Raw genomic sequence first — 11993 nt, forward strand, 5'->3', positions numbered from 1 at the left:
TTACTATATTATATATGGATTCTATTAATTCTTTAATCAAGAGGTCTAGACCGTGCACAATTTTTTTGTCATATAACCATAATTTTGCTTTCACTTAATTAGAATAATTGTTTCATAATTGCGTTGATAACAAATAAATTTGCTATACAATGCATGGAAGGCATTACGAAAGTTACCAAATGAAGTAATATTGAATAATTTGAGAAATAATTGGATTTTATACACTATGCGTGTATATATATATATACAGTACATCTTTAATAAAGATGTCTGGACCGTGCACAAATGTTTGTAATATAACCATAATTTTGCTTTCACTTAATTACAATAATTGTTGCATGATTGCGTTGCTAACAAGTAAATGTGGTTTATAATGCATGGAGGGCATTGCGAAAGTTACCAAATGAAATAATATTGAATAATTTGAGAAAGAATTATATATATATATATATATATATATATATATATATATACACACACACACACACAGTACATGAATTGTATTAATTCTTTAATAAAGATGTCTAGACCGTGCACACATTTTTTAACACAACTTGTCCTATTATAACTTTTTTAAATAAAATTTTGACTATACTACAGCTTTCACTTAATTACAATAATTGTTTCATGATTGCGTTGCTAACAAATAAAATTGTTATATAATGCATAGAAAGCATTGCTACAGTTACCAAGCAAAATAAGATTGCATAATTGGCGAAAAGATTATAATATTTTTTAATTGTCGAATTTGAGAAAAGATTTTTATATATATTTTTTAATTGTAGCAATCAAGTAAAGTAAACGGTGGTTAACCCGGACAACAAACAATGACGTACCAGAGTCGCTGTGTGTTGCAGTCAAATCCGTCCGGGTCTCTGAAGTGGGTGAAAGGTCCAGCGGTGAAGCTGCAGCTGTACTTGAGCCCCATTTCCTCTCATAGCTTTGGCCGACCAGGTGAGCTCGATGACTTCTGTTTTGTTTGGTTGCACGTAAATTTATCCTCGCACCCAAATGGTCTCTCCCCCCCGATATTAATTTCTCCAAAGCGGAAAGTCAACATGTCGAAACAGCCGCAGCCGATCAGCCCAATGAAGAACTTCTTCGCGGGAGGTTTCGGCGGCGTCTGCCTCGTCTTTGCCGGACACCCCCTCGACACTATTAAAGTAAATCATCTGTGCATGTGGCAAAACATGAGCTCCGTGGTCCGCTGCTGCGGGTTCGAACAAAGTGTTTTTAGTTAGCTCCAAATGTAGTGCAGTACTTTGACCCCCTTTCACGTGCACTCGTCACACTGCAGACTTATTAATCATCCTCCGACATGAGTCAAATTATTAGACACGAGGCCTTCTGTGCTGGTTAAAGTACTATCAGAAGCATGTTGCCATGTCTGTGCCTTCAGAATCAGCACTGCTGACCCCTGTAACCCAAATTCTAGTTCTGTAGCTGTTTTTGTTTTTGGTTTTTTTAACCAATCAGCCTCATTGGGCCAACTAACTGGCCAACCAGATTGGAAGCATTTTTTTTTCATCCTCTGATTGGTCGATCAGGGCATACATAACTGGTCAAGTGGCAAAACATGATGTTTTTTTTTTTTCTTTTCTTTTTTTTTATTCTAGTATTTTCAAGACATTAGATAGAGTAGATATTAATTCTGGACTGTTCCAGGTGTTGTGCATGGCACGTTTGCATGCTGTGATATTGCATTTTGGTACAGTTTTGATCGTGATTTTATTGTTGTTATTATTATTTCTGCTCAGGTGCGTCTACAGACTCAGCCGAAGCCCAAACCGGGAGAGAGCGTCATGTATGCGGGGACTGTCGATTGCTTCAAAAAGACTTTAGCGAAAGAGGTGAGCAGCCGCCCAACCTCATCTTGAGGTTTAAAAAAATGAGTGGCCGAGATGTTGCTACTTTAATCAATGGCAGAAAGTATCAGCGTGTATAATGTGATATTTCTCAATATTAAAGCCCAAATGTCATGCCTATAACCATTCTAAAATAGATATTGTAATGCAAAATACATATAACATTATTCACTTCAATGTCAATACGAAAAAATAAATATGAGCGGAGAGCGCATCATCTGTGTGCGAAGTTTCGGAAGTCTCATTCGACATCCAAGCGGTCGCCATATTGGCTGCATCTTCTGTCCATGATATCACCCAAAGACATTCGGCATCGAAAACACGCTGTGGCCCCAACTATGGGAGACGAACACGCCCCTTCTGCCACGGAAACTCTTTTCCAAGAACGGAACATCTAAGAAACAAGTGAAGTGACCGGGGCAATATTACCCTATTGTTTCAAGCCATATTTAGATGATATGCGGATCATGGCCAAACCACCTCCCTGTTCGATCCACCTCTATGGCGGTGATAAAATCAACGCCGTCCGCAAGCGATGACGACGGCGCGGTCAAAGCGTGGCGGCGATGAACAAGAGCACCGGCAGCTGTGAGCGGCGACAACGGCACGGCCAAACCGCCTCCCCGTCCGATCCACCTCCGTGGCGGAGCTGAGCCACTGCTGCCTGGCGCCGTGACGAGCCACCTTGGCAGCGCCGTGTTGACAAGCCCGGCAGCCGGCTCGGCCTTGTCGACGAGGCCGGTGGCGATCCACAAGGCCTGCGGAGGTTGTCCTTCAGCGTCTGCTGCACTCAAGCCTTCCGATGGGCAAATCGACACATTTAGCACCCCTGATTTACGGATTACAAAACTATTGGTTTTTCTTTTAGCTGTATACACACCTACCTCTTATCTGGAACGCACGAAGCTCTCGTTCTTTGCACCTGTGCAATCCATTTTTCAGTGAACCGGGACTTTTGCATGAGTATGTAAGTATGAAGAGGGGATTCATCCTCCCGAGTGTTCAAGCAATATCCAGCTATGCAACGAGCCGGCATTTTGGCTAACACGAAGGAACAAAGAGGTACCTTCCAGTAGGTAAAAAGACTGCTTGAGCGCGCTACTGCCTCCAACGTCACTTCCTGCTTCTTGTCGAAAACAAATCCCTCGAGAGGATTTTCATGGCGGGAGTGACAAAAAGCCATATTCGTCAAAATCGTGTTTTGTGGTGGAAAAACGGATGGGTCCATTCCAGCTGCCTTGTTTTCATGAATAACATACAAAAAAAAAAAAAAAATCATAACAGTGGACCTTTAAATAAGATGTTGTCGTGGCTTCCCGCTTCCTCCTCGCCTGTGCAGGGGGTGAAGGGGCTCTACAAAGGCATGGCCGCCCCCATCATCGGCGTCACGCCCATGTTCGCCGTGTGTTTCTTCGGCTTCGGCTTGGGCAAGAAACTGCAGCAGAAGAGCCCCGACGACGTCCTCACGTGGGTCTCGGCTGTCCCTCGCTGGTACGTCGGCGCCTGCCAGGCCCACGCGTGATTTTTTTTTTTTGTCCGACCTCTTCCAGGTATCCGCAGCTGTTTGCCGCCGGCATGTTATCCGGCGTTTTCACCACGGCAATCATGACGCCCGGCGAGCGCATCAAATGTCTACTGCAGGTCAGCTAGCCTCTTCGTGTCCCTTTAAGAGGTGGGGCCTGCGGGATGTTGCCATTTTTTTGGTGTTCAGATGAAAAGTGAATCGGCGCTATTAAAAAAAAAAAAGAAAAAATAAATCTTGATGCGTGCACCCGCGTATGTGTAGATCCAAGCGTCCTCCGGGAAGGTGAAGTACGACGGGCCGCTGGACTGCGTCAAGCAGCTCTACAAGGAGTCCGGCATCAGAGGGATCTACAAAGGCACCGTGCTGACCCTCATGAGAGGTGCGGCTTTATTTTGATTTGTCATATTTATTATCGGTCGGCGTTGGAGGTTTGAAACGATCAGGGGTGTTCTGACACCGCGTGCGATTCAGATGTCCCTGCGAGCGGAATGTACTTCATGTCATACGAGTGGTTGAAGAATCTCCTCACGCCGGCCGGAAAGAGGTGAGGACCACCCCCCACCCCCAGGTCCCCTCTTTGTTCCAAGCGAGGCGTAACCTCGAATGTCCTTGCCGCCGTTGTCCCCCTCCCCCCCCCCGCCCAGTCGCGACGAGCTCAGCGTTCCCAGCGTGCTGTTCGCCGGAGGCATGGCGGGAATATTTAACTGGGCCGTGGCGATCCCCCCCGATGTGCTCAAGTCTCGTTTTCAAACAGGTGTGCCCCCGTCCTCCTGGTTCCTTGCGTGCACGAGCGCTTTGATTTTGATATGGCGTGTCATAAAATTTCTTGTGTGTCAATCGCCGCAGCTCCGCCGGGAAAATATCCCAACGGCTTCCGGGACGTTCTGCGCGAGCTGATCCGGGAGGAGGGCGTTGGCTCCCTGTATAAAGGTTTCAACGCCGTCATGCTTCGAGCTTTTCCGGCAAACGCTGTAAGTTGTCATTTTGTCATAACGGTTTGCTCAACTATTCATCAAATGCCCGCAAAAAGGGAGTTGGTAGCAGAAAAATGCCATATCGTAACATTGTTGTTCATTGCATATGACAATTTTGCGGGCCACATAAAATGTTGTGGCGGCCCACGTCTGGCCCCCGCGCCTTGGGGTTGACACCGACGCTCTAACAGGATGTAAAAGAATCCCGACCTAAGCACAATTCAGTTGTATTTCATTTTCATGTTATAAAGGCTTGGAATTAATTTTTAGAAGCTGTTTGCATTTTTTTATTTACTGTTTATCCACCATCCATTTGAATTTAATTATGATTTAATGAATATATATATATATATATTTTTTAATCTATGTAAGCTCGCTGATAGAGAGGCTTACGATAATATTAAAAATAGTTTTTAGAAACTCAACCTGCGTCTTTTGCCTTCTTTTAATGTTTTACGGGAAGAGGGACAATCCAATTGGGTTTTTAGTCACGGGAGCCGAAACAAGACGCCGTCAACTTTTACCAAAATAATTATTATATATTATTATAATTATAATTGTGTTCGTATGCAAATTAAAATGTTTACAGGACGGACCCATTTGGTCACATCAACTTGTGTATCCTTCCAAAAAATACTGATTTTTTTTTTTTTTTTTTCTTTTTTGTCCATTTGTGTCCTCAGGCTTGCTTCTTGGGATTCGAACTCGCGATGAAATTCCTCAACTGGCTGGCGCCGAACCTGTGATGAAACTCTTATTACAGTGCACTTATTTGCACACGCACACAGGGACTCTATAATCATAACAAATTTCCACTTCTGATTGTGTCTGAAAACGTGCTGTACCGGGTTTTTGGAGCAGACGGTGTTTCCTCAAATGGTGGCGTCCGCTCGAATAGACGCCGCGTCTCGACGGATTAACGTCGCGGATCGTTACGGGGAATGTGACGAGTCGAAACGGCGGTTATCCATATTTGTAATTACAGTTTCGCCTCTTCAAAACATAACCTCGTTTTCACGAATCATAATTTTACCGGCAAACCTCGACTGTCCGACCCTCGGGCTAACGTTTAAGATATCTGGAAAGATGAATTAAAGATATCTTGAGCTGCAATTATGAATCTTCGGAATCGGATCGTTGATTTCTGAAATGAGGACCGCATAACCGTGAATGATAAAAGTCATGTCGAGGTGATATGACGTTGCACATATCTGAAATGACAATTGTAGATAAGAACGACTGTGGAAGTGAATATGTGCCACCAGGATTTTATTTTTGAAATGGAAAGTGATCACATTTTCAATCGTTGGATTTCAGTGTAACTTTTCAACGTTAACAATTCAACCGGCTACAATTCGCCGTCTGTGCCACCAGGCAGGGTTACTTCAGGTCAGAACCAAACCAGCCAATCCAGTTACTCTTTCTTAGGATGTGACGTCACGTGACGAAGAAAGCGTCACTGCGATTGGCTGGTTGCCCGGTTCTGACCTGAAGTAACCCTGCCTGGCGGCACAGACGGTGAATTTCAGACTGCGAATTGTAGCAACTATTGAAAATGTGATCACTTTACATCCATCCATCCATTTTCTTTTCTGCATATCCTCACGAGGGTCGCGTCAACGGGCAGGAGGCGGGGTACGCCCTGAGCTAGTCGCCAGCCAATTGCAGGGCACATTGAGACAAACAGCCGCACTCACAATCACACCTCGGGGCAATTTAGAGTGTCCAATTAATGTTGCATTTTTTTGGGATTTGGGAGGAAACCGGAGTGCCCGGAGAAAACCCACGCAGGCACGGGGAGAACATGCAAACGCCACACAGGCGGGTCCGGGATTGAACCCGGGACCTCACAGCTGTGAGGGCAACACTTTACCGGCTAATCCACCGTGCCACCACGACCCATCATATTTACACATTTAATGTACCAAGTAGTTTTGGAACCAGAAATCAAGCCTAACAGGTTTTTCAACTATTGTTGATGTTTGGCAACACAAAACTGCTTGCAATATCGCAACGTCATCGTTTATGATATGACCGTTTGAAATTTTGTTTCAAATTTGAACAAAAATCACGGAAGTTGATACACATGATTCGGCTTCCCGGGCCACGTAAAATCGTGCGGCGGGCCGGACCTGGCCCCCGGGCCATGAGTTTGACACCCGTGTTCAATGCGCTCGCTGTACATGTACGCGACGGCGGTTTTCCCACCCGTTACAACAACTGGCGTTGAAACAGGAGTTCAGAACACTCCAGATGGATTCTCCCATCCCGTTAAAAATCATGTTTAAAAATTTGATATTGTGCATTTTATTTGGGAAAGCGTACATGAATCGATGCTTGGGTCCACTATATGAGGAAATACAGTTTTTGTTGTTGTTGTTTTTTTTTTTTTTTTGCTTTTTAAATGCGGCACTGATGTCGTGAGCCGGACATGTCGTGCCTTATTTGAATTTACAGTATCAGGGAAAAGGTCCATTTCTTTTTCTACTTGAATGTCCTGTACACGGATGTTACTGCGTAGAAATCTGAAAAATAAAAACCCGATTTATGGAACGGGACTTTTTGTGCTCTTACGCCGCGGCGGAAAGTCATTTCCGTCAACGTCGCTGCGATGTTGTCCACGTTTAATTGGGGGAAAAGTTCCGGTCGATACTTTCCAACGGGCTGTGCTCGATAAAGGGATCAATAAAGTGAATGTGACGGGTGCAAGAGGGGGGGGGGGGGGCGGTTCTGATGGTTTGTTCCGCGGAACTGGCACACGCAAGCTTTTTGACGACCTCCGAAGCTCAAAAAGATGAGCAATTCTGAGATCCCGGCGGGCCTGAAGGAGCTGCTGCAGGGGTACACGGTGGAGGTGCTTCGCCGGAGGCCGCCGGACTTGGTGGAATTCGCCGTGCGGCATTTTACGCAGATTCTCCAGAAGCGGGGACGCGACGGGCCGGCTAAGAACCGGGGCGGCGGGGTGGCGCCGAAAGGGGTGACCTTTGCCGCCGACTCCGATGAGAGTGCCCGGGATGAGAGGGAAGAAGAGCGGGAGACGCCCGTTAGTGAGTAACCAGTTCAATCCAGTCTTGACCAGTTTTACCCAGTTCAATCCAGTCTTGACTAGTCTTGTGCAGTTTTAATCAAACCATAATTTTCATCTGTCTCCGCAGAATCCACCACTGGTAAATACAACCGCAGAGTTTCAGGTGTGCAACAATACATTTTTTAATTCATTGTAAGACCAAATGGCATGGTACTTTAGTGTTTACCACATCTGCCCCACAGGCATGAGGTCAGGGTTTGAATCCGGCACCTCTGTTTCCATTACAAATGAAACTTTGCACCCGATTTTAGATTAGTCGCTCTGGACTTGACGATACAACCATCCATTTTCTTCGCTCCCGATACAGCCATCGATTTTCTTTGCCGCTTATGCTCACGAGGGTCGCGGCAGAGCTCCATCGAGCAGGAGGCCGTGTCAACTGGTTGACATTTCTTTGCTCTTGTTTTATTGAGCTAGCGTGCCTGTACGTGTAAAGAATTTTTCACAACTGTCATTATGAGCGTTTCTAACATCCCGCGTGCGCTGATATCAGTTTGCGCAGAGGCCTACAACCCGGACGACGACGAGGACGACGACGCCGAGCCGCGGGTGGTGCACCCCAAAACGGACGAGCAGCGTCGCAGGCTCCAGGATGCCTGCAAGGACATTTTACTCTTCAAGACCCTGGAGCAGGTGCACACAGTTGACCTTTACACGCAGGGGCCACCAACCTTTTAAGACCAGTCTCAGGGGGTCCGGCCACGACTGGCGCGCCGAGGACCGCGCGGGAAATGATTTGCTTCTCGCGGTCAAGCCTTTTGTCTCTGATTGGTTGCTTTTCCTCAGGCGCACTCATTTCTCAAAAATCCAAGATGGCGCCAAATGTTTTCTTTTGCTCCGCAGATCATTTGACTAATCTCCTACTGTCAAGTCATATTGACATTTTCAACAAATATGATATATTTATGTGCCCGTAGGAGCAGTTCTCTGAGGTTTTGGACGGCATGTTCGAGGTGCAGGTCAAAGCCCAGGAGCACATCATAGACCAAGGAGATGACGGAGATAATTTTTATGTCATAGAGAGGTGAGTGCGTTCCATATTTTTCCTAAAAATTGTAACAACAATGAGTTGATAATATCTTGCTTTGTTCGCCGTCTCAGGGGCGTTTACGATATCGTGGTGGCGAAGGACGGCGTGAGCACGCGCGTGGGGAAGTACGACAACAAAGGCAGCTTTGGCGAGCTGGCGCTCATGTACAACACGCCGCGAGCGGCCACCATCGTGGCGACGCAGGAAGGCGCCCTGTGGGGCCTGGTGGGCTACTAGCGCGCGCTCGCCGTGACTTTAGCGAGACGTGAGCGCTAGCGTGTTTTGCTTTTTGTGCCAATGCAGGACCGGACCACCTTCCACAGGCTGATTGTGAAAAACAACGCAAAGAAGAGGAGGATGTACGAAGCCTTCGTTGAATGTGTTCCTCTTCTCAAGTCTCTTGAGGTTCGTGCCGCAAACGCCGCGAACGATTCAACTGCACTACTACAAATACACACTGTGTTCTACTGTACGTTGGTTTGATGTCAAACTAAACATCAAACAAAGAGAATTGCAGCTGGTAAAGCGTTGGCCTCACAGTTCTGAGGACCCGCGTGTGTGGAGTTTGCATGTTCTCCCCCGTGCCCGCGTGGGTTTCCTCCCACATCCCAAAAACATGCAACATTAATTGGACACTGTCATGAACCAAGGTGGGCAGGGGTGCACCCAATTGCAGGACTTTGAGGCAGAGGCATAATGTTCAATGCAGTTTATTCCGGAAACTGGGTCATGCATGGTGTAGCAGTCCGACAAGGCAGGGGCACAGAAACGCTAAGCTATACCCGTGTACGTATGGCCACAGCAGTGGCGTGGCCACGCCTCTCTTGGCAAAAACATGCAACATTAATTGGACACTCTAAATTGTCAGTAGGTGTGATTGTGAGTGCGGCTGTTTGTCTCTATATGCCCTGCGGTTGGCTGGCAACCAGTTCAGGGTGTACCCCGCCTCCTGCCCGTTGACAGCGGGTATAGGCTCCAGCACTCTCATGACCCTTGTGAGGACAAGCGGCTCAGAAAATGGATGGAAGGATGGACATTTAAGTAGTATTTTGGCATTGCCATACGCAGCAGTACTGTTGGAAACGAGTGACCCCGAAATGTTTCAAGACACAAGCCATAGGCTCCAGCACTCTCCGTGACCCTCGTGAGGATAAGCGGCAAAAGGACAATGGATGTATGTATTCAAAAGGATCACACAGCTGTAGCTTTGCCATGAGAGTATCAGTTTAGCGCATGCTAACACACCACGCAAAAACACCAGAACGTAGCATCATATCATAATACCATAACCCTTTACACACAGCCAGAGGTATAAATTCTTTATCTTCTGCAAAGACTTGAGAAATAACGCAGCTCAGGGAAAGATCACTTGAAACCATCTGTATGCACGTATTATACTACCCCCTGGTGGCCATCTAAAGGAACAACAAAATGTCCACATTTTCCTCAAAATGCGGGTTCAGTTGCGACTCGTACGACTTCGGGTTGACTTTTTCACCTGTCCGGCAGCTCTCCGAGAGAATGAAGATTGCGGATGTTCTCGGCGCGAGGTGCTTCAAAGATGGAGAGCGCGTAATAGCGCAGGTAACACGCGGTAACCTTCTCGCGGTCGCTTCCAACGGACCAGATGTATTGTCGCCCGTGTGGCCGCAGGGAGACGCGGCCGACTGTTTCTACATCGTGGAGTCGGGACAAGTGAGGATCATGATCAAAAGCAAAGTAAGTCTGGTGAGATTCTGGACTGTATTCGTTGTATCGTGTCTGCGTGATCTGGGGGTGGGAAGTAAACAAAATACAAGTAAATGGGTGGTACTGAGCATTAAAAAACGTATGACGTACATAAAATATGTCCAACCTACAGATGTTGATCCCATATGAGGTGCTGGCTCCTCATTCCCATTTTTTGCTGTACTTTCTCCGACCAGCGTTTTTGTTTACGCACGCATCAAATGAACGACCGTAATTCCCGGCCTACAGAGCGCACCTGGTTACAAGCCTTACCGAGTACATTTGTAAAGGAAATACCATTTGGTACATACATACGTTGCAGCTGTGTAAAAGCTGCCAACGCCCACGTTGAAACATGAGATATTTACAAAGAAGGTACACAGAAAGAGTGTAACGCTAGCGCTAACGCCGTGATAATGCCAGTGCTAATGCTAGCTCCGCGCTAACCCTAGTGCTAACGCTAGTGCCGCACTAACGCTAGCGCTAACAGGGCCGATTCAAATAAAACTTACCAGTAAATATCACTGAGACACGCTAGCACAGTCCTAACAGGGTAAAAGGTAAAAGTAATTTCCTCACCACATACATTCCACAAATCTTTTTCTCAACTTTTCCACTCAAATGCCCCCCTTGCGGCCGTTAGGAAAAAATGCACGAATTAGCTGCATCGCCACATAAACCGCGTGGAAAAAAGTCGCAGCTTGTAGGCCGGAAATTAGGGTACTTTTGCCAGATCTGTGCTTGATCTCAACCTGCGCGTTTTGATTCTAGACAAAGGCAGGCCGGCAGGACGACGCAGAGGTGGAAGTGGCTCGCTGCTCTCGAGGACAATACTTTGGGGAGCTCGCACTCGTCACCAACAAACCTCGCGCGGCGTCCGTGTACGCCGTCGGAGAAACCAAATGTTTGGGTAATTTTTTCGGAACGTTACCTCTGGTCTTATTGAGAACGACGTGCGCACCAAGAATGTTGACCGTTTGTTCCAGTGATTGACATCCTGGCGTTTGAGCGCCTGCTGGGCCCCTGCAAGGAGATCATGAAGCGGAACATCTCCCAGTACGAAGAGCAGCTGGTGGCGTTGTTTGGCTCCAGCGTGGATTTAAAAGACTAGGATATGTTGGGTGCTATTCCTTTTCCCTTTTGCTAATGTGACGAGCATATGCGTCAAACTCAGAAGCAATGTTTAAAAATGATGGATTTATGACGTAAAATGTTCTTTACTGCTGTCTCTTATAAAATATATTCCTTATTTCAATACCAATTTCCTTCACCTTTTCCATTTTTGAAATTGCCACATTACCAAAATACATTATACAGCTCAATTTGTAACACCTCACAACTTTGTTTCTGCATTTACTGTACTGGGAAAGTGAACTTCCAATAGTTTTAAGTATGGAAGTGAATATGTGCCACCAGGATTTTATTTTTGAAATGGAAAGTGATCACATTTTCAATAGTTGGATGTCAGTGTAGCTTTTCAATGTTAACAATTCAACCGGCTACAATTCGCTGTCTGTGCCACCAGGCAGGGTTACTTCAGGTCAGAACAGAACAGCCAGCCAATCGCAGTGACGCTTTCTTAGGATTGGCTGGGTGTTTGGTTCTGACCTGAAGTAACCTTGCCTGGTGGCGTAGACGGTGAATTTCAGAAAGTGAATTGTAGCCTGTTGAATTAACATTGAAAAGTTACACTGAAATACAACTATTAAAAATGTGATCACTTTACATTTCAAAAATAATGGCATTTCAAATTCTGGTGGCACATATTTACTTCCATAATAAA

General features: G+C 46.1%; 2 protein-coding genes across 3 annotated transcripts; both read left to right on the forward strand.

The window, feature by feature from the left end:
* The first annotated feature begins 815 nt into the window (after nt 1-815).
* slc25a20 (solute carrier family 25 member 20) lies at nt 816-6917 on the forward strand. 2 transcript variants are annotated; one of them, XM_061832202.1, is made up of 10 exons: nt 816-954; nt 1047-1163; nt 1758-1850; nt 3205-3332; nt 3416-3506; nt 3652-3769; nt 3862-3934; nt 4035-4144; nt 4237-4361; nt 5048-6917. In XM_061832202.1, exons 2-10 carry the CDS (start codon nt 1059-1061, stop codon nt 5108-5110), a joined length of 906 nt encoding a protein of 301 aa, XP_061688186.1. In that variant the 5' UTR covers nt 816-954; nt 1047-1058; the 3' UTR covers nt 5111-6917. The 2 variants fall into 2 exon arrangements, with proteins under 2 accessions (XP_061688186.1, XP_061688187.1); XM_061832203.1 differs by lacking the exon at nt 1047-1163 and having other exon boundaries at nt 843-954.
* Nucleotides 6918-7158: 241 nt separating this feature from the next.
* On the forward strand, nt 7159-11430 carry prkar2ab (protein kinase, cAMP-dependent, regulatory, type II, alpha, B). Its single transcript, XM_061832303.1, has 9 exons — nt 7159-7411; nt 7520-7555; nt 7946-8085; nt 8370-8476; nt 8554-8707; nt 8786-8887; nt 9992-10201; nt 10982-11120; nt 11197-11430. The coding sequence occupies exons 1-9, from the start codon at nt 7159-7161 to the stop codon at nt 11319-11321; spliced, it is 1266 nt and encodes a 421-aa protein (XP_061688287.1). The 3' UTR covers nt 11322-11430.
* Nucleotides 11431-11993: the final 563 nt, after the last annotated feature.

The sequence above is a fragment of the Syngnathoides biaculeatus genome, chromosome 10 (assembly GCF_019802595.1).
Source record: "Syngnathoides biaculeatus isolate LvHL_M chromosome 10, ASM1980259v1, whole genome shotgun sequence".
In the NCBI taxonomy this organism is placed as follows: domain Eukaryota; kingdom Metazoa; phylum Chordata; class Actinopteri; order Syngnathiformes; family Syngnathidae; genus Syngnathoides; species Syngnathoides biaculeatus.